The sequence below is a fragment of the Melanaphis sacchari genome, unplaced genomic scaffold, assembly GCF_002803265.2.
Source record: "Melanaphis sacchari strain LSU unplaced genomic scaffold, SCAv2.0 Contig123_pilon_pilon, whole genome shotgun sequence".
NCBI lineage: Eukaryota > Metazoa > Arthropoda > Insecta > Hemiptera > Aphididae > Melanaphis > Melanaphis sacchari.
The window spans coordinates 613,129-638,037 of NW_020270491.1; the positions used below are offsets into that span (position 1 = coordinate 613,129).

General features: G+C 27.6%; 1 protein-coding gene across 1 annotated transcript; it reads left to right on the plus strand.

Annotated features, from left to right (window-relative positions):
* Positions 1-9,546: 9,546 nt before the first annotated feature.
* On the plus strand, positions 9,547-11,963 carry LOC112590961. Its single transcript, XM_025334579.1, has 3 exons — positions 9,547-9,872; positions 11,412-11,640; positions 11,827-11,963. Exons 1-3 carry the CDS (start codon positions 9,858-9,860, stop codon positions 11,946-11,948), a joined length of 366 nt encoding a protein of 121 aa, XP_025190364.1. The 5' UTR covers positions 9,547-9,857; the 3' UTR covers positions 11,949-11,963.
* Positions 11,964-24,909: the final 12,946 nt, after the last annotated feature.

Genomic DNA, 24,909 nt, shown 5'->3' on the forward strand with positions numbered 1-24,909 from the left:
TTAATAGTTGACTATTTTTTCATTATAAGCAGCTTAGTCGAAAACTGTATAGAAACCTACAACTAAGTAATAATAATTACTAACTTGAGAAAAGTTATATTTTATTTTAAAATGTACATTTCAAGGACAAAAATAGATATTAGTTATTTAGTTTTGAGTTAAAATTACTTTACTTTAACGTTTTAATTCGTCTATGCCCAACATATGATTGATATTAATTGTAGGTAGTATTATAATTACTATTTATGAGTTGTAATATGTCAAACATGAGTTACACTGCACGTTTTGTATGCAGTCAAGTTTTATGGATCCAAAAACTACAATTTCAACTTATTATTCATGGTTTGATAAATATCAGTGGCGTAGTTTCTGCTAATTTTTAGAAGTTACAAAACTTCTTTAGAACTCTGAGACTTTGCCACCACCTCACTTCTATGATACATATTGTTTATGTGATTTATTCAAGCATGTGGATTTAAATCATTATACATCTTAAGTCTTAACAATTATTGAGTATTATTATAAAATATGTAACCCTTGAAAATACATTTATTTTTACAAGTTCTATATTTTTTGAAAATATAATTTTTTACCATTTTTCATTATTTCAAAACAAATAACAATGCATAAAATATTATATTTTGTATTATTACTTTTATGAATCGAAATACTCAGAAATATATTCTGCTTCTGAATATGAAATAAAAAAATATGTTCTTATACAAAAAAGTAAAAGTTTGAAAAATGTAATACTAATAAAAAATTATAAAACATAATATAATTGTTATCAAAAATGTTGATTATTTATTAATGATAGTAATATGTAATAATAATAATAATAATAGAATTGTACAATAGCATATAACCATTTTATTGTAATAATGTAACTCTGTAAAGCTAATAACCTGTGAAGTTAATGCTTAATCAATAAAGAAAAATAAATCAATAATAATATTATATAATAATAATAAATAATATAAAAATAAATAAATATTTAAACCTTGAAAAGATTAGTGTAAATACATAAATGGATCATTCTTTATTTTACATTTATAAAAGTGCTATTTTAGCAAATAACAATGACTTAATATCAATATATTATGCATATTATTTTGAACTCTAAATTATATATTGAATATATTTTATTAACATTCTATTAATACAAAAGGCATTTCCGGGGTGATAAAACGATGATTTTATCAATACGCTCGGTAGGTAGAGTTGCTGTTCACGCCTGGGGATAGAGTAATATTCAAACACAGCAATTACTGTAGAATATACTAACTACAGGATAATATTTTACGCTCGACAATCAAATCTTAGAAGCAAATAATGATTTGAACTATATGGGTATATATAAATGAGCGACTACAACATAAATACATGCACCTATATAGTTTGTTATACATATTATAATTCGTATTATAATGTATAAATATATGACAGAATCGTGGAAATAAGATTAACTAGATGTGTTAAATATAAATATAAATATAAACAGATATGTCTGTTTTTGTCTTAGTTTAAATCCATCTAAAAGAAAGATGATATGAAGTACGAAGTAACTATAATACTTGAATATCTGTGTGTTATAATCAGCACGTTATATTATCTAGTTATAGTACTGCAGGGTGATTTATCAAATATAAACGTGCTCACCCCATTATTTTTCTATTATATTTTCAAATTTTTAATTTTTGATTTTTGTAATTTTTAAGTATACTTACGTATTTGAAAACCTCGTCTTGAAACACTTAATTTTTTTAAATATAATTTACGAAGTGTACCGTGGTGATTCTAACTACTTTTTTTTCAAACGATAATCATCTTTATTTTCCAAAAATTTTTAATAAGATAGGCTTTTGAAAATGTTGATGTATTTTCAACGAGTAGTTTTTAAGTTATTCAATTGTGTGATCATTAAAGATAATATATACATAGGTTTGGAATATATAAGGACCACAATGATTTTAAAACAATATAATTATACTTTTTAACAACACAGAAACTACTCGTTAAAATGTCTATTTAGATATATAAAAATTTTCAAAACAACCATATGACAATTAACGAGAAAAAATGTTGATTCTAACTCAAAAAAGAATTGGGTACAGCCATAGGACACTCCTACCGAATGGTTTAAAAAAATCTATGTATTGATGTACTGAGATCTCCGTAACAGATGAGCATGACAGGTAGTTTTGACCAAAGAACACCATCGAATCCCACCGTTGTCTGTCACTCGTATTATTACCATATACAGGGTGATTATCAAGCATTACCAACTTCATTTTTTTTCACTTAGTAACGAATCTATTCGAATTCTGATTTTCTGGAATTTTTAAACATGATTAATGATCGTATTTTCAAATTATTGAGATCTCCTTTGATATTTGAAAGGATCACGTTAATAGTTACCTATGGCGATTCAAACTTTCGTTTTTCAAATTAAAACTTTTCGTTTTTTATTGTAAATTATTAAGTGAATACATTTTTTTAAAACTACCTAATTAAAAATTCCAACGAGTGGCTTTTCAGTAACTAAAATGTTTATATATAATCCTTAAATATGCAGATTTTGCAAAAATATAAAATATATGAAATATTGGATCTGGTTATAGTATATTTATTATACTTGACCCGTGTGCAAAATGATAATGTTCAAATTATCATAACCCCCACATCTCCCAAATCCATTATCGTGGACCCATTAACCCTTGATACACAAAGTTTAAAAACTCAACAACTATTCGTCGGTAGACACTCCTTAAGCAATACAAAATATTATCAAGAGAATTCCCAAACAACGGTGGTCCTATTATGACAGTGCGTTTTAAAATTCCAAAAATCAGACTTAGGACAACTGCGTTGTTGAAGGAGAAAAATTGGGCTAGAGCGTTATGGTTAATCGCTCTGTACATAACAACAATAGATATACCGTCGCGTTACGGTAACTCCCGGGGAAAAATATTAATCTCGCCTCATCACTTCATTAAACGTTGGGGGCACTCGTTCCACCGAATGTACCTATATGTGCTGCGCTGTTGTTGATTTAATCCGTCCATGGCGTATCGTAATATATTATTTACCGTCGTCCGTGCGCGTGTGTCTGTGTGTCTGCATCATGTATATCGGTAATGATAATATGTTTATATTACAAGTACCTATACATAACATAATATAATATGTGTATAATATTATTAGGTATTATGCTGCCCGTTCGATCGAATCTATACAAACACAATAATAATAATATGTACTAACGAATGGACCGAAGAATATCTCTGACATTATTCAATATAATAACCCGTCCTTTTGTTTTCTTTTGTTTTGTTTTGTTTTTTTTTTTTTTTTTATAATTGTATGATCATATAATGTTATTTATACAGCTGCGTATTTCGCTTTAAAGACGTCTCGTCGTTTGAGACCCAAATGTGTTTGTAATAATCTTTTTTATGTATCGATTTCGTACGACATACCCGTGAACATACCCGTCCGCATTAAAGAAACAATAATAATAAAAATAAATCCCATCGATTTAAATAAAAAAACCCGTGTGTATATTCAAAACGATTCTACCTATAATCAGATATTACACTGTCCCGCTGTGAGGAGCGATGCTGCTGCGGCGTTTATTAATTCTCCGAAAATCGAATAGTCGGAAATACGATATATTGGATAGATATATTGTTCAGGTTTTCACGCTGAAATAGTATCGTTTTTTTTTTCTTGCCTTATATTTTCGAACAAACATTACGACGAAAAATATAAAATATTGCAGCCCACGCATAGTGTAAACCTCAAATTTTCTCTAAACAACGACGTGGAAAAATGTTAATAGTTTTCGAAATTATTGCGAACATTCGCTGCCGTGCCCATATACCATTTAGTATACGTTGTGTTATATACACAGCCAATACGGTTTCAAATTTATATTGGTATAAAGGTAATACGAGGCGTACATAATATAATGTACACCATGTAATTGTTGCAGTTCGTACCTGTATAAACACTATATACGTACATGTGTGTTTGTACTTAGGCGTTTCCAATATCGAGGGCAATGTGTGTAAAATGATAGCTCGTTACGTAACTATGAAAAATGAAAAAAAAAAAGTTGACGGAAAAGTGCTATAAACACTTATCAAATACATATTATAACACATTATTATAATATAATACGTACAATACGCACAATAATATCGACCGCGTCGCGTAATACGGTGTAATATTTGTAATATTTATACATTATATATTATATGTATGAGGTGATCCATTAAACATAAAACACTCGATATTATTATTTCATAAAACACAAACGTTTCAAGAAATATTACTTTTACATAACATTATAAGTTGCTATAAAATAAAAGTCTTGAGAAAAAAAGATATTTTTACTGTTCGTATCGTTATTATTTTCTAAATTATTTTTTACCTCTTTGAATGACAGCGTAAACGTTTTTAATTTCATATTCATAAACAAAATATTATTCGGAGTATTTGGATTCATAAAAATCAAATTCTAGAAGTATTTCATTTGTAAATATTAAAACAACATTTTTTGCAATATCCGTGAAGTACGACTAGTACGAGTACCTAACTCACTTCACTCCGTACATAAAAGCTTTAAACATGTACGTAGGTATAATTCATGAACTACTTGTCTAATATTCGAATTTTAAAAAGTAAAATAGTTCACCGCTATTGCCGGTTGCTACGCAAAGTTTTCATCTTTTGTATATTTATATTTATTATTTATTCTCTAGTTCCCTTTCTTTACTTCTTTAATTTTTTAATGTACGGTTAAACCGGTCTTGAACAAATTCTGAAAAAGTCACATAAATTCACACTACCTAATGGCGCACTATAGTTTAGCAAAAAATTTGAAAAATTGAAAAAAAGTGGGAACTGGAGAAATGTTCATATTAAAAATATTACACGAGTGTTAAAAGTAAACGATGTGATTACCAAATCATGCGAATGGAAGAATAACGAAATGAGCTAAATATGAAACGAGTATATATTATATTATAATTTATAATATACGTGATTAAGTAGCCGCGGAACTTAGATAAAACATATTAAGGCACAATTTAACAATTGTAACCATTAACTTAGTGGAATGATGTGGGCCATAGGATTGGGCTAGGTTTCGTATTACCGGACGAGCTAAAGCCTATAATAAATTGGTTACGAGCTAGTAAATCTGTATACACTATATATTATTATATACGTAAATTGTTAACGTTTTTCCGCGAAACACATCAAAAACAGTAAATTATCACACAATTAATGATATACCTAATTAATAGCACGTGATAGTATTTCAACGTATTTGCACGATCGCCGCGACAGGTATACATAATATTATTCTTTGAAAAGCACCTTCGTGGCTTTACAACTCGTAATATTATTATTATTATTATTATTATGTGTTTATTCGCAGAGCTCACTGCTATAGCTCTACGGCACCGAGTCGATGTAACCCAACGTTTCTTAAATTGTGTTCTGCAGAACTCCGGGGTTCCGTGGAGCTTAGGTAATTTTCTTTCAACATTTTCAGGAAAATTACTTTAAAACATCTAACTAAAGATTTTAGATTAGTAGCGGTTAGTGAAGAAAAAACATGTTTGTACAACTTTCATCAATAAAGTCCAATATTAAAATTATTTGTATTAATAAAAAATAATTTCACTTGTCTCGTAAAATTAAATTTTAGTCTAATTTAAGTAATTTAAGCATTATTATTATTTTATTTTTATTTATTAAATAAAGGAATTAAATACCTTTAACGCGTTATTGTTATTATATTATGATTAATATAATTATAATGTTTATTGCAAGTAGTCCTAAAACAAGCTATAAAGCTAAAAAAAAAGTAAGGGTTCCACGATAAAAGTGAACATCAAAAAGGGTTCCATCGTTCCATGGATAAAAAAGTTTAAGAAACACTGGTGTAACCGATACCACTAGCGCGCAGACTATCCGTGGACTGTGGATAAATGTGTATGGATATATAGGTCGACCATAGTCGCGGTCGAATATGATTCTACAAATCTACTGAATCGTGTAAATCTTAATATCCATTTGTATAATATATTGTGCATACGTGATTCCTCAAATCGCATGTACGACGTATGTCGTATACTGCATGTATGCACGCGATCCCGCGTATGATTTTAAACGCTACATTGCATATTATGATATCTGTTTGCTCTCGTCAAAAGCATACGCATTTATTGTATCATATGATTTAAAAGAAGAGATGACTCGAAAGTCGAGAGTGTACGAGTGTCGATAGTATCCAATTATATTTATTACGATATAAAATATTAAAATAGATAAATATTTTATTACGAGTTATATAGGTACATTTAGTTATTTATTCGTTGTACGAAATGCGTATACGCATTGGGCTAAAACAGCCCGTCTACAAATCGGCCCCTTACCTGTACAAAGAAAGTCGATAATAATTTTTTGTATTGTTTTTATGATATTATATCTTAAAAATCATTTATGTTATAAAATAATTAGTTTCTAATGAAAACGAAATAAATCGCACGATTCCAATAGTCAGAATTTTAAGTACGATAACTTCAACGATTTCCTATATATGTATATTATGGAATAATTAAGTCTATACTGTAATTATATCTGTTCGTGTTTGATAGAAAATAACATTGTTTGTGTACAAAGTTGATGCGATTGTCAAGATCTACACGACTCCGCAAAACATATGATAACCTGCAATAACGACTGTAATCCAGTCCTCATCATAATATTGTAGGTGCTGCAGTTTATTACCATACGTCTTGTGTTAATACTCATAAATATAAATATAAAGAAATACGCAGTGTGAATATTTTTAACTGTAACACGAACACAATATACTGATTGGTGAGGTTTCCTTCATTCCTTTTGATATATTATATTATTTTTCTGTGTAATTTTTATGTACGTTCTAATAATCTGCCGTGTAATTATATTCGAATATAGCCACACATTAAGAGGACACCTTTTTATGTTATTTCCGTCTTACATACACACAACATAGCAATTTTTCGATCAGAAAAATCTATTTTATGTTGTTAGCTTTAATATTAGAGTAAATTTAACTACTATCAAATTTAAAGGTAAGAATTTTATATAGGCTATCACATAGGCTTTTATTGATATTTTAATTTTAAACTGAGTTTTAGCTATATGTAAAAATATTAACACTTTAAAACACTCATAACTCACTTTAAAATTTTAATATTAATAAAAGCCTATGTGGATGACCTAGATGAAATTCTTGCCTTTAAGTTTAATAATAGCTAGGTAAATTCATTCAACTATTAAAGCTAATAACATAGAACGGATTCTGCTGAACGAAAAATTACCATATTGTATGTTTATAAGACAGATATAATACATAAGGGTGTAACGTCCTCTTAAATGCCGTTTTTTATAATTAGTGTAATACCAAAATGATGTTACGAATATATTTTCACTAGTATCTTACCATTATTATTAATTTATCAATATTATAGAACTTCTACATAATTTCTGTAAATCATTGTTGCATTTGTATAATATATAGATTTATCATTGGTTAATTGTTTGAAGAAAAAAGGATGTAAGTACTAAATAATATATCGTATTTTACAAAATGTAAACCTAATTGTAAATAATGTACTTTTTATTCTTTATTTTATCAAGTTTTGCTTGTAATTTACGGACTTTATATTATAATATGCATTAGTCTAATAACCACAATTGTTGAAGTCATAACCGAAAAAAAACGAGTATATAATAATAAGATACATTATTCATCGTGCACATTTATTTATGTATCATAGTCAATGAAAATATCGAATGAGCACATTATTCGCAAATTTTATGAGACAACAAATAACAATATTATGCTATAAGAAACTAGAAAATAATAATAGCTTACTCGACACTGTGGAAAATTGATCAGCCATCTTCGTTAATGCGACCTTGCAAATGGATATTTGATATCATAGATTAGTGGAGTTAATTAAATTCTAATCATCTTGCTTATACTTAGAGTGTATATAAAATTTACTATTGAAATAATAATAATTATAACAATATATTAAATATAAATATTATACAACGATTTATCAACCCACGATGAGGAATATTAATAATAATGCATAGAAATATCAAACAGATATCATTAAGAGTCATTTTAAAACCAGACCCACAGACAAATTAATTAAAACAGAAAAACCTTTTGGCGTAATAATACTCGTTTGATACGTTTTACTTTAACCAGATCCATTGAAGATACAACGTATTTAGCAGTGTATTATTATATTTTAATTTATAAACGTAATAATATATATATATATATATTATGCATATTGATATACAATTTATAATATGAATTTTCAACGAAAGCGATTATTAACAATTAAGTAAAACATTAAATTATTATAATATTGTATGTATAATATACATAATTAAATATAATATAGAATGTACGCCACGTGTATTTTGTAATCTTTCCTCGTAATTGCACGCTTCATACCAACAAGTATAATCTGAATAATAAAATGTAAAGAGAGACAAATTAACGATAGAAATCAACTATTAAAATGAGTGATTTGAATTAAGTGAATGTTATAAAGAACGTTGTGTTTCAAGTCAACAGTTAACAAACGGTATATTCAAGTATTTAACTTTACACGCGTATAAGTGTAAGTTTACATGGAAAAAACGTTAATTTAACTTAGTAAAACAAGTTAATGTTGTTATATTTTTAAACTGAGTCGCACATAGTGATTGAGCAATTTTAAAATCTCTTAAGAGTTAATAAAACATTTTTTTTTTTTTTTTAACCATCTTCTCACATTCCTTCTTCTAATACACCTGTAGAAGTTTCGACAATCACACGTTTATGTACATTTATTTACCTAATTAACCATGTCTTGCTGTAATTTATTTTCTTTTTTTTTTAAATCATTATAATTTTACGTAGTACAATTAAATAAAATAAGTATTGAAAATGTATTGACATGGTTGTATTATTGTATTATTTTTAATACTAATTGGAAAAAGTTTAGTTATTATAATGGATACTTGTTTTAACTAGTTGAATTATTAAATTAATTAGAAAAGTTATTAACCAAGTTTGAAAGTTTAAAAAAAAGTCAAGCTCTTAACTAGTTAATGACCCGACTTCGATAAAACAATATATCCCACTGTGCAATTTAAGTTTTTAAACATCCTTAAAATGTTAATTTTAAGTTACAATAATAACATAATTTTATAACGTTTATTTTATATAATATATTTGTTAAAAAAAAACATCAATATTTATTACACGAAATAAACATTCAACGAATGTATGTATTTCCAAATATAAATACATCAAATAAACATAGCAGTAGAACGTTGTAAGAATATTTGATAATAATAAAAACGCCACCTATTTTAGAATATAATATATTATATCAATTTTATGTTCTTTTGATGTTGATAGCAATCCAAAAATATATTAAATTATTATGTACTCCGCCATAGATATGGGTTTTATTTTTAATTTATAAATAGCGGCTGAAAATAGTTTTATTATTATAAATTATCAACAATACCCAGAAACACCACCGATAACCGTCGTCACTCGTGACTCGTCAGTCGTACGTTAATTATTATTTTTCTACAGCAGATATAACAGTAAATGTGTTTTTTTGATTGTGGACGAATGTTCACATTTCTCGTGACTCTTGTTTTCTACTTGCAATAGTACGACAATACAGCAGTAGATACATGATACATGCATCACGTATCCAGCTGATTAGTATCCTGTCATCGTTTTTAGATCGTTTTAAGACTTAAAGTGTATCATGGCAACTAGAAAGGTAAGATTCATTACTGTATACAATACCTACTTAGTAGTATATTATAACTATTATTAAAGTCAAAATGTGCATTTTCGGGCCATGCCCTTGTAGCACTGTCATCCGATATTTCTACCTCCATAATATGTATCTATATGGCTACATATTGATACTCGATATGTCAATATGTGACAACATACATGTGCATTAACCATTGATTATGTTTTAAGTTTTTATTTCGAACAATCAACAAATACAGTTCATGAATAACCAAGATGATAGTGATTATTTAGTTATGATTTTTTCCCCTATTTGTCCTAATGATTAAGTATATTATGTTCAAAGTTTCCTTCCAAAAACATTCCATTAAAAAAATTCTTTCTGTCGTACCTATAATTTATTTTTATAACATATTTTTATTTATTATATATAATAGTTTAATTTATTTATTCTTTATTAAATTTAAATTTCTCATTAATTGTATTGCTTATTTTAGTTATAAATAGGGCTAGGATTTATATGCATTTGCATGTTTTTTTCCTTAAGTCCAAATTTAATGGTTGTCAGATTTGTCCACGATTTGGCTAATTCTCGTTTAAATAGAACCAATTTATTTTTGCATATTTTTGCATATTTTGAACACAATGCATATAATTGCATATTTATAGATTTTTGGAATTTTGACTTTTTTTAACTTAAATTTTCAAATTTTTATAATTTATTGTTAATTTTAAATGGTGTTTTTTTCATAAAATCGATAATTTTTGGTTTATCCGTCGAATTATTGTAAGTATAAAGTATAAATATTATCTATCTAAGAAATCGATATTGATTAACTCCAGGATAAATCGCATTATTTAAAATATGCACCAATAACCTCGTGTGATGTGGAAAGGAGTTTTAGTCAGTATAAATCTATTTTACGTTCAAATCGCTGGATGTTTGTATTTGAAAATTATTGAAACAACACATTATAGTAGCATGTAATAATGATATAATATAAACTAATATTCAATATTTTAATGTAATAATAATACAATTTTGAATTATGATAAATAATAATACTCTAGAAATAATAAAAATTTGTTTTTGCATATTTTTGCATATTTTGGTAAATAAAATGCATATTTTACAATTTTTTATTGCATATAAATCCTAGCCCTAGTTATAAATAATACAATTTTTTACCAGAAAATGTGTGTAATTGTTTCTATCTGATTCCTCTTCCATAACTTATAAATATCTATATTATTTCAGTAAATCAGAAAAACTAAAGTAACAATCATCCATCTAAACTCAATATTATTACAATAATGTTACAAAGAAAGTACCCATTTCTTTAAGATTGGAAAAATAAATATGCACCTAGCTATCAGTGGCATAGCCAGTTTCATATTTTTGCCTATAACAGTAGATATTACCTACCTAATAGGTGCCTTTAATTTTTTTATCAAGTTTAGTCATTAGGTATTGCTACTATATTTCAGATTTCTAGTGCATAATAAATAAGGTAGTTGATACTCAACTAAAAAATAAATGTTGAATGTTTTTCCATTTTAGATTAAAGTTAGTTGGGTTATTGTGGTATTTGTGGATTCGAAGGATTACAGTGTAGTACCAACAAAGTGGCTAGTTCAAAATGACACAAATAATCTAGAAAATAGTAATGTAAGGTTATGTAAATGGCCACTTGGTCGAGTAACCAGTACTGACATTCATGACGCCCTAGATCCAGATCCAACTTGGTTTGAGTATGGTATTAAAATAGTTGGTGGCAATAAAACATATGGTATGTAAAATAAAATCTATTTAATAGTTTACAAAGTTTATATTTATTATTATTTTAAGTATGTAGTATGGAACCTGTATGTTATATTTTAAAAAATGTAAACACTTATTTTAAAAATTAAATTTATTTAATAATTATTTTGTTTTGTTATAATTTGTTCTAATCTAAAATTTACCAACATTTTAGATAATTTTAAAAAAGCTTGGCATGTAAGAGTTGAAAAAGAATCGGAAAATGAGGAGGTTCATTTGATGACCAAATGTAAACGTGCATCAACGATATTTGATGTATCAAGCAGTAGTAATTAAATTATCAAATAGTAAGGCAATTGCATTATCATTATGTCATGAAATATTGTAAGCACAGTGGAACTTCAACTACTTACTATATGTTATACCAAAAAATGTTTAGTCCATAATTATCTATATTTCTTTCTTATATCTATATTTTATATTGATTTAATATCATAATAAATGCTTAGTTGAAGTCTAATTGGTTTTCTGTTTTTTGTTAATCTGCATTTTAAGTACCTACCTATCTATTTTATTTAATAGGACTTACGAATAACATTAGTAGGTAAGTAATCAAGAGTCGAGACACATTAAAGGTATATTTTAATAATGATAGCATACTGAAAAATTTAATTGATGTTCACAGATATAATATAGATAATTAATTAGTATGATTTATATCTATATCTGTTATGACTATTATAGCCATTTATAAATGCATGGTAGGTATGTAAAATATGAGATACATCCGATATATCTTATTGCTGTTAAATAATCATATAATATTTATGTTATATTTTAGTATTTAAAAACTTTCTTAGAACATAAATAAGCAGTTTTATTATAATGTTTTTCGTCTGTTTCGATAAAACACATATTTTATGTTTAATAAAACATAGTTTTAACATAAATTTCATGTTTGGTGAAACAGAATTTTAACATAATTTTAACATCAAATTGACGTTTACTATTTTGTTATATTTATGTAAATATTACATAATTATCAAGTAAATTTTCGCGGACATTTGCAGTTCATATAATGTTAAATTTACGTAAGTTTTACAATAATTTTTAACGTTTTAAGTAAACTTAAAACATTTATAAAACATAAATATTACAAATTTTTGCACAGTGGGATGTATACTGTACATAAAAGATGTATTTACTCACTTCTTGTTAAATTTTAAAATATATACAATAAAATATTCAACTAAATATTTGATAATTCTTGATAGGAATTTATATTATTTATTTGACTTTTGAAATATTTGTAGGAATAATTGGCCATCTCGTAACAAAATTCACCAGAATAAATATTTATTTATTTATTGAGTTAAATAAATGAAAAAATACAAATAATATTATTATAATAATCATCATCATAGTGGAGATTTTGATGTATTAGTGTATATTTCCAGGCTTAATTATTAATCTTAGCCCAGTACTCAAGTGAATAATACAATATACAGTTATACATCTTAACCTATTGGGAGATACTGTTTAGCTTATTTGAATATAAATTTTATTTAGCATTTTTTAGAACATTTTAACGATCATCAATATAAAATAAAAATATGGACAACAATTTGCTATATGGTAGGTAACAAGTAGGTCACTGAAATGGGTATATTAAATGTAAATTCGATTACATATCATTGTTTTAACAGAAAACGATTTTGAACGGAGATGGGTATCTCAATCTATATTATCAAAAATATGTTTTGTTATATTATGTTTTTTTGAAATCGTTATCAAAATAGTTTATTTTATTATTAGTATTATGATAGGTTGATTCAATTTTTTTCAAAAACCTTGCACTTATTATTTTTATTAATTTTTGGGTCAATACCACCTTATAGTAAAATAGTGCGAATGAGTTTATAGTATATATGTTTATATTTAAAATGTTTTTCCTTAATATTTTTTTTGTTTTTCTCAATTAGTAAAAGGAAGTAATGAATATTTTAAATTTTGATCCTCCTCTTCTGAAAGTATCAACTAGATCTTTTTTTTTGTCAAAAACCATTCCCAAAGTTTAAAAACAGAAAATTTTACTATCCAAAAAGATGATGACAGATAAAAGAAGTATCGCAGAGTCGTAAAGTTGAACATTCATCGTCCCGCTTGAAATATTAAGTAAGAAATGCATATATTATACTTTTCAATGCACAAATATTTCATTTCGTGAATCGTTTAAAATCTTACATATCTAATTTCCGAGAAACGTAGATACCCGTAAAAATTAATAACAAAAACTTAAAAAAATATGGTGTACATATTTAAATAACATAAAAAGATCGGTTAACACTGCAGTAATTAATGTTTAAATTAATTCACTCGACTCCTCAAATATTGGTTTTATCGGAAAAATATTTAATTACAAAACGATTGTAAAAAATGTTAATTCTTTCAGAACAAATGAAATTCCAATTCAATTATAATGCGTGGTATATACCTACCTATAACTTCAAAATGAATCATAATAATATTCATTTCGTAAAATAATAAATTAAATGTACTTTTGTCATTTTAAAAACAGAATTTTATTATATTTTCATCTGCTGACACGTATCAAAACAATTTCAAGGTCTGTATTATATATTTTTTGTGTTAAAATAAAACAAATAATAATAATTATGATTTGAAAAATTCGTAAATTATAACCTGCACAATAATAATAATACAGTCTTACTATATTGCAAGCATGTTGATCGCCATGATCGCGGTATAAACCGACCTGAAAATGTTTATGGAAGTCCGTATCAACTTTTACGTTCAAATCGAATCAAGTATCAAATCGACCATTTTATATATAAATAAATAAATATATATATAATAAATAATTCAGGTTTAACGTTATAGTATTTATTTATTTTTTTCTAAAACGATTTCGCAATTCCGCGAGAAGTTTTCGCGTTATTTCTATTATTATTATTATTATTATTATTTCTCGGACAGGCTAAGCCCCTCGAGCTATTTCTATTTATGCGAAATCCGATATCTGTGTACAAAATAATATATAATGTATTGCACACACTCATACACACACACACACACACACACTCATTTGATGCCATTGTATTGCCGCGGTCCTGCGTACGCCATTCATTTCGAACATTTAATTACAGCTGCGGGTATACAAACAATAAATTATGTATTACACATTTTAAAATAGCGCAAACCTGTCTCATATTATCCACGTTCGCATGCATAATGTATAGGTATGCGCTTATAATAATATCGTAACCGCGGTATTATAATACGCGTAGGTAGGTAGGTACGCGCCAGATTTAGAGAAGCGTGGAGACTCCGAGACCGATATCGCATGATATTATTATTATTATTATTATTATTATTATTATTATTACGTGTCCGCCGAGACGAGAGCATTTTAATACTGGCTCCGCTTTCGCGCGTACTTACTACGTGCATGTAAGTCGTATTACTTATCAAAATGACGAGTACCGCATGCTAGTATAGTGTTCACGAATACAAGCTATAGCCGCGTTACCCGCATTCGCCGGGATTAAAAAACCGAACTAGATTTTTCTATCGTTCTCCTCCTCGTCTCGGTCGAAATACGATATCATAGTAACATAATGTAATACAAACGCGATATTACAACGATTAGTGCTTATGGTTTTTTAATCTCTAAATGATTCTGACGACCACGAATAGACTGGAGACAGATTATTATTCGGCGACCGCTAAAAACCCCACCTAAATCCGGTACCGTCTCGAGTGTTATGTTACAATCCTTCAACGAGTTTACATAAAAACATATGTCCAAGACTGAGGAAGCAAACCGTAAAGTAATAATATTGTAATATTTCAGTGTTTATGATAATATAATATTATTATATGACTAATGGCAACCAAACAAACAAGGCAATATCAAAAATATAATATGATGACTGTATCTATAGTATAATATATCTATATGTAATCTAACATAACCATTCACACCAATACTCTTACAATAAGTAAAATCAAAAACTCAATTAATTTTAACCAGTAACCATTATACAATAGTATACTCTATACCCATCATCCGTATAAAAATTAATAATTTTTTTAGTTGACGTTTTTTATGTTCAATAAAAAAAAAAATCTATTTATAGGTTGAAAAAAGAGCTATAAGCTATAAACGTTATACACCCCCCGAGTCTCGAGTAATCTATTGATATAACTTACATTGAAAATGGTCCAATAGTGTTATTGAGTCTATAGAAGACAAACAAAGAAAAAAACATTTATATTTATATGTTTATATAGATTTATTATAAGTACATACAGTATGATTCACATAGCATAAACTCACCCACATTAATTCAAATTTTAATGATTTTGGAGTGTAGATACTTAAAAACTATATTTTTAAATTCTTAGTTTTTGTTCGTATCATTTTCAGAGTGTCCTGTGATATTACAAGTATTACAATGATGACATATTCAAATAAGAAATGTACTTTAAACCTTTACTACTGCATATTATTAAGCGTTGTTTTACAGATCTCTTTTTTTTTTTTTTGATTCACCTATAAACCGCGATTGGAATGGGTAGTTTTTGTGTTCTTAAACTTTGTACAGTACTAAACAGATAATAGTCCTCAAAAGTGGACAAAATCTTGCAGCTCTTACAAAAATTTAAAATAGACGTACCTACCTAATATTTAAATTAGTATTCGTTTTATACATTTTTAAATTACAATAGATTAAATTATTAATATTAATTAAAAACATTATAAAATCATCTTAAATGATCACGAAGTGGCCTAGCGCTCCTTTTTGGTAAAATCAATCTTAAACATTGCATATAATCGCAAATTATTTTTTAGAATTTGCAAATAATAGTATATATGGTTTGTATATCATACATATCTTTTGAAATCTATTGTCATGGACGTAAATTGTCTTTAGCACACTATAATTTCAAGAAAGTACATTATATTTTTAAATCGTTTTCAAAAAAAAAAATATCTGCCTAACAATTCAAGCAAACAAGTATAGTTCCTTCTTATTCGAAAAAAAACATCAGTTATGTCACACGACACTTCTTAAATTATATTCAAAATCCAAGTACTTAATTTGAATATAATATGGTCATTAAGTGGTATACTTAAAATTTCCGAAAATCTAAATATGAATCAATTCATGTGTGAGCATATTTGGTGAATCACCCTGTATATATAAGTTACCGGATTTTCGAGTATTTCGTGGACTTAGGCTCACCCGGAAATCAAGCGCTGCCCAAATGTCCGTTTAGTATTCTAGATTTGTGTCAACGGATTTACAGATGGACCGACATTATAGTTCGTATACTCGCGTGCTATATATACGTAATTTTATTCATGCGTTTACGAACATTGAAAAATAGTAAACTCGATAAAAAAAACTATGCTAAGATGTTTCCTGCTAGAGACGTAAAAGAGACGATGTTTACGGTGCGTGACAAAATGATAAAAACGTAATAAAACGTTAAACTGAAGTTTAATCATAGATATTTGATATCATAAATGTATAATCAGTCTCAATTATACAGTTGTAATTTTAATGTGTATATATATATATATAATTATATTAATTATATTATTTATGTCGTATATCGAACTTATCGAAGTTCAGATATACAGTGGAGTATCGATTATAAGCACTAAATGGGACCGAGGGGGGGATAATCAAACAATGATTAAAAATATAGTTACAATGAACATGAATTTAAATGTTTAAATAATTCAAAATAATACTTAATATGTACTATTTTTGTAACGTGCAAGCGGTATAATATGTATGTATATTGTTAATAAGTTGATGAGGCAAGTGAGCTCGTTCTACTGTATATTATGGGTGTCGAATGGGTCACAATTATGGGTGTTTTAATTTTGAATTCAATGATATAATATTATTGTACAAAAAAAGTGATTCTGAACAGAAACGGTTTATCAGCCTTACACAAAGTATATTTCATATGTATTTTGATAAGTCATTAGTAATTTATTTTAATTTTAGCAGATTGGTTTAATTAATTTCGAAAATATTACATTTATTATATTAATAAGTATTTAATTATCATAATAAAATATATTTAAACCGTACTATTTCAAATAATATATTTACTCAAAATTGATTAATAATATAAAAATAGTGTTTCTTATGATTATTATTAATTTTTTTTTTTTTTTTGACATGACCGTATAGTTTAATTGAATTGTAAAGAAACTAATTGGTCACTGCATACAATTTAAAAATACATAACTCGTTAAGTCAAAAGTTATTAATTTAGTTAGAAAAGAAACTTGACTTTAACTTTTAAATTCATTAATGCCCAGCTTTGCAATAGCGACGCATGAAATTATAATTGTATTGTGTACATCAAATAGAGAATATTATATAAAATCATTAAATAAACGAAAACAATTTTAATGTTCACACATTCACTCTGTTCTTGTGCATAAAACGAAAAACGTATACGATTTTACGCACACACATACACACATTAATAATAATATTGTTAATTGCTACCAACAAATTCATGAACAATATTGATATTAAGTACTTTAAAATAATGTTATCTCAGTTACGCATACCTCGTGATAACGCTAGTCATGATACTGCTAGTATACATATAATTTAATATGAATCGTTTATTATAGTTTTGAAAACTTCAAACGTATTATTATTTGACAACTCTTCTACATTGTCTTGCCTACCAAACCTTAATCGTTATTGCAGGGCAGGTATACTACACATGTACAACTATACTATTAAGTATTAGGTACGATAATAATACGATACTGTATAATATGATGGTTATTTCAAACATCAACAATATTTCTCCCTATGATTTCCTTTTAATAAATATATATATATTACACGATTTATGGTCGTAAATTATTGATTACGACAAATATCAAACCACGCGCATAGCTATGCGCTGATATATAATAGATACTATTATAATATTCAAACTGAAAACATTTTTGGCGAGTAAACGCATTTGTTTATTATTTTTTTATTTTTCGTTATATGGGAGTGACGTTCCCTAGAGCCATACACAAATGACGATATCGTAATTTGTACTGCACAATGTTTAAATTTATGATTTATGTATTATAGGTTTGTTTATTTAACTTGTTTGTTTGACAGAATTGGCCAATACATTTTGCGAATAATAAATGTTTATTTTTTTTACGTAACACTGACGAGTATATATATATAATATATATAAAAAAAAAAAGAAATGAATTCAATTACATTTACAGTGTATTATTATGAATACAGTTGCGGAAATGTTAAAAAGAAAATTATAAAACTAGTGTGTTCCGAAGAATCGCGTACTTTCAGAACCGTTTTCTCATAAGGATGTCACCCAAGGGACGTCCGCACTTCACGAGCTAGAGTAGGCAAATAGCGCATTCAACCCCTCCTTGATTTTATTTTTCGTTTAATACATTATGTATAATGATATAGGTATAATATAATATCTATAATACCATAATTATTATTAAAATGTATAGTATTATGTCTACATATTATATTTATAGGTTAAATAGGCCGTTCATTAAACATTGGTTTATATTAATATATGGGATTACCGCGCTGTTACAGTAATTATTTTGGTCACTTTTTAAATCACGAATGTTTAATTATTCAAATAATATATTTATAAGAATTGATAACTTTAAAAAAATATATACTTCAACATTACAAAAAAATATTAAGCATTGATAAGAATTTTTTTTTTTAAATCTAACGAGCTGTGCGAAAACGATTAACATATTTTCAGTCATTCGTGCTAGCTGATATCTAAATCATATATATTACGCGATTGCTTATAAAACTTTACTTTATCACGTACCGTGTACACATTATACATGTTTACTGTTTTCACCTAACAACTTATAATATATATATATATACAATATGCATGTATAAATGGATAATATGATGTAATAATATGCATTATGTACTATCAAATAAGTCACTATTATAGTTCTCAGAAGTAAATAACCAGATTTGTAATGGAACCCTGCACATTTCCCAGTAAAACTAACAATTTTTATTACTGATTTGCATAATATTTCAATTAATTGAATAATAAAAAATAAATAAATTAAAGATAATGAAGACTTGTTTTTTTTTAAAAGTATTTTAATGCATGCATAATGATATATTCATAGCTGTAAAAGTATCTAAGTATATCATTATTCATTATATATCTGCATACGGCAGCACTAAATTTTTTGAAAAAATATTTAATCTTCATATTTATAAATTTATAATACACGTGAATTGTCCATGTTGAGTCAGAAGTCTGAAGTGTTTCGAGATCCACATAATTGAACATAATATGTGTCCTTTTGTAGTTTGTAAGTAAGTTTTTTAATGTCAAAGCGTCGAAAAACTTTTTTCGCAAGACTATCACAACTTTTTCAAACTTTGAACACCAGCTAAATAATAAAATTTGTAACAGAAGGTAATTGATTGCAGATTAAATTAAATTTACTAATTTAGAACCGTTACTTTTCGTTAAAATATTAAGTACTGAAGTTTTTGATACGACAATATGAACGGACCCAGATAATTTGTTTAGGTATCTCTTTAGTAAAACATTTTATCAATCTCTGATCTCATCCGGCATTCTCCACGGGAACCATTTAGGTCCTATACTATTTTCAGGGCTGTAACACGATTGCGTCCGGCTTACTTTTTTCCGTTCAAAAAACGCAACACGATTGCGCTCTAATATATTTATATACATATATTATATATATATGTATCCCTAATATATATTTAACAATTTTTCAACACATTACTTAAAAATCGGACTTAATTTTCCTTAGACTTGGTTTTCCAATATGTACTCGTATAACCAGGTATTTTAGTACGTGCACTTGAGTAATCGAGATAATATTTTATTGTCAATTTATTATTAACTTTTATAACTTTTTATAGTATTTCATACATATATATTTTTAAATCATTTGTATATTGATTAGTTTTTTTTTTTTTTTAATCGAGTTTTTTATATTATTTAAATGTATTTCTACACACAATTATTTGTATATTTACAATTTTTTCTAGTCAACTTTATCATACGCTGAAAAGTTTTGAAAATTTTGTTTATTTTGACGATATTTAATTATTTATTATTCAAATAAGAATGCGTAAAAATATAAGCCAATAACAAAAATATGTACTAAAAATTAATAAATTGTATTCATCCTAAATAATGATATTCTCGCGCAATTTGGAAACACTGATATATAAATTTATATATATTGGAGCGCAAACGTGTTGCGTTTTGTACAAGTGAAGAGGTAAAACGGCTCGATCTAGCTAATTGGTTAGGCGCAATCGTGTTGTACCGACTTTTCAGTAATAATCACTTTAACCTAGAGAAAGTCAAATTTCGTATACTTTAATAATCTTTAATAATATATACGTATATATATATATATAATGATATAATGTGTATATTATATGATGGTCGATACACTCGATACAGTTGAACACATTATTATTCATTATTATTCGCCGAGTCCAATAATAAAATGATTATTGTGGTAATAATTTGCGCGAGCGTTTAAAATGCGTTCACACTTCATAAAATGAAATCTGTTATATTGTATATAATGTGTAATACCTAGTCTTAATCGCGTATAATTTTCTGTCGAAAATCCGAACGGCGTTAATGTTTAAGCTATGATAAATAAATAGAACTACATATTATTATATAATATCGCATCTAATGTGTCGAGCCAAGTTTCACGTCGTGCGTAAGATTTTCAACCCCCCCCCCTCATTCTCCAAATTCGTCTTCGAACGACATCGTGCACAGACCTATAGTTGTTCGCGACGTGTGTAAAAGCAACAAACCGCGACAATAATACACTCCTAAGCCACACACACATTATATACGCTTAAATGCTTAAAATAATACGGTCCGGCGATTGGCGAGCGTGTTATATTGTCGCGGAGTTCAACGATAAATTTACAAAAAGCACGTAAAGGTACGCACGATAATCGGCTATCTCATTACAGCTCATAAAGGAACACGCACGCGGTCAGCAAAGACGCAGTCGCACACATATAATAATATAATATTAATATAATCATGTCGAGTACCCGCGTAGGGTTAGGTTTTATGTTAGTATACCTACGTCCTACACGTAGGTACGTGTATTATGATAAGGATAACATAATATTATTTTATCCTTGCGGTAGCAGATCGGCGTCGTCGCCGCCAAACGGGGACCGGTCGGTTGACGGCCGCTGCTGCAGTGATGTATTGCACGGGTACGATATATATTATTTTTTTATTTTTTTTTAAGGCTTCGACAGCTAGGGTCATTAGCCTTACACGGTGTTTACGGTGTTATACTATGAACTTAAAACTATACTGCAGATATAATAGATGATGATGACGATGATGATGATGATGATGGTACACGAGATTTTTCTGGATTTTAAAACTGTATATTATATACCTATACGTATTTTATATTTAGGATATTGAATTACAGTACGTGTTTAATGTTTATATAAGATTAATGGAGTTATAAAGATTAAAAACGGTGTTTACGTTAGTCTTCCCCTGGTGCCCACTCCGTATATTGTCGGGGTGACTTGAGGTTTTTCGTTTTTCATTGCACGCACGGGGCTGCAGAGGAGTGTGATTATATATGTTCCATTGACAGAGGTTCATCACCACATTGACGGCAGATTGGCTGTTCTTCTTGTAAGTTGAATAGATAAGAATACGGGCGAACGACGTTCATAGCCGGTTGTAGCCCATAAGCGCAAAATATGACCCAAACTCGACCCAAAAGCGCAAAAATAAATATTCCTAAAACACACAAAAAAATAAATACCTTTTTAACAAATCACAAGCGCAAATAAATTTTACAAAATAAAGTGTATTTTTTAAGTTAGATATATGTTTACATTGTATTTTATTGCATAATGACCTTAAATTATTATCGACCTTCACCCGTAATTCGTTACGATAAATACGATATGATAATACTAGACTTCAAATGAACTCAATCACTGTTATGTATTTTTGAATTGTAAAAATACTATATAGGTATTTAATTAAAATGAATAATTTAATTTAATAATCAATAATTTAACGAACGCAAAATTAATTTGCGCTCTTGGCCTATCGAAAAAAGTAAACAATTTGCGCTTTTGAGTTTCACCGGTATAATATTTCTACAATCTACATAATCTGATTTCTGGGACATAAGGTTAAGCCAATATAATATTATGGTAAGCATTTTTATGTTAATTACTGATTGTTATTCGTCGGTGTAGTGCGTCCACGGTTTTCTTTTTTTAATATCGAAATTTAAAAAAAAAAGCCAAAAGCAAATAAAACACATCATATCTTAAGAACAGATTGAGGTGTATTATTTTGTATTTGTTTTTTCGAAGTACAAGGTGAAGTTTTCAAATTGATAATTATTAAAAAGCATATTCTGTTAATTGTATTATTAATGTTCGTTGAATAATTAATATAAATGTTTATGCTATATTATGCACATTTTAAATACTGATATTTAAATCGTATTGTTTTTTTTTTTTTTTTTTACTCGATATATATATTTTTTTAATGTTTAGTTTTTTAACACGGAATAAAAAAAAAATTTTGCGTATTTTTTGCATAATTTTGAATTTTCGAGTGCATAAATATGTGCATATTTAACGATCATTTTTACATAAAAATCCAGGCCCTATTTATCATATTATTCAAACGCGAGTCCCCGAGTCACGGTATTGAAGTATCTATAGGTATACCGTATACCTACTACATACACCCGGGGACGTCGCAGAGACTGTCGTCCGTGCCCCCATAATAATATTGTGCGTTATTTTTTTATACACGTTTATTACATATTATTATAATTATTATTGTTATTGTTGTTGTTATTTAAAAAAAAAAAAACTTGCTCGCACATACGCGTACCATGGCGTAAGATAAACGAATTAATACGAAATACGATGATAATATATTATTATATACGTAATGGTTACGCGCGAAAACCATTGATCATCGATCATCGTCGTCCTATCATTATTATTATTATTATTATTTATACTATTACTACTACACAGTCATATAATATGGGCACATTATAACGCGATCTATGACAGTCGTGAAATAGCTATCTGCGGTGGTCAACATGAATTATTATACCACGTACTCCGGTGGGATGTGTTTATAATATACCTAAGGTATTTGTACTATGGCTATTGGCTATATATATAATTATTGTGATTCGGCGATTATTTTTTTTGTTTTTATTTTCGATCGCGTTTATTCGCCGTGTTACAGATACGAGACGTGTTTTTATTTATGTATTATTATCATTTGGTTTCGAGCCATACCGTTGTTGCGGATCTACCGTTAATGTGCTCGATGGTTCCGTGTATACCTATACACAAACCGTCGGGCCGATCTTGTACCCGCGATTTAAGTACGTGGTACAGTCGACTCTCGATAATTCAAAATTGACGGGACTGTTGAAAAACTTTGAATTACCGAGAGTTCGAATTGTTGAGTAGTTCAAAATAACGAGAGGGCAAAACAAATTCAAATTATAGAGAGTTAAGAAAAAAATTTTATTTTTTATTATTGTTCATACATACATATTATAGTTATTTCAGTAAATTAGGTGATACATACATATTACAGTTATTTATTGTTAGTTTTATTATAATTATAAAAGATTATTATTTTTTGAAGAAATCTGCAATGGTTTTCTGCTTCATTGAATTTAGTTTCATTTTTTTAAAAATAAAACTATATTCGGCTGATGGCTATCGACGACTCGACGAGTTAAATAAAATTACGATTAGAGACGATTAAGAAATAAAACGATAAGGTTCTAACGATATTATTCCATAGTTATCGACAATAATAATCTAAATTTATACACGATTTTATAGTAAATTATTAATAAAAAGATTAAAAGAATACAGATAAAATGCATTTGGTGAATATATTATGTATTTCGAATTGTCAAGTGTTAGTGGCCAGTTTTCCCAAAATTTAATTTCGAATTACCGAGTGTACTTAATTGCATTGTTTTTATTCGAATTACCGCGTGATTTTCAAGGGGCCGAGCATTTACTTCGAATTACTGAAGGTTTCGAATTATCGAAGGTTTGAATTATCGAGAGTCGACTGTATGTGGTATATAGTACCTATGTATCGCTGCGCATATAATAGTCGTGGTATACGTGGTTTAGAA

What these genes read in the sequence shown, in the direction of transcription:
- LOC112590961 (XM_025334579.1), top strand. An exon ending in TGGTGGCAATAAAACATATG is followed by an intron (nt 11,641 to 11,826) that starts GTATGTAAAATA and finishes CCAACATTTTAG; the next exon opens with ATAATTTTAAAAAAGCTTGG.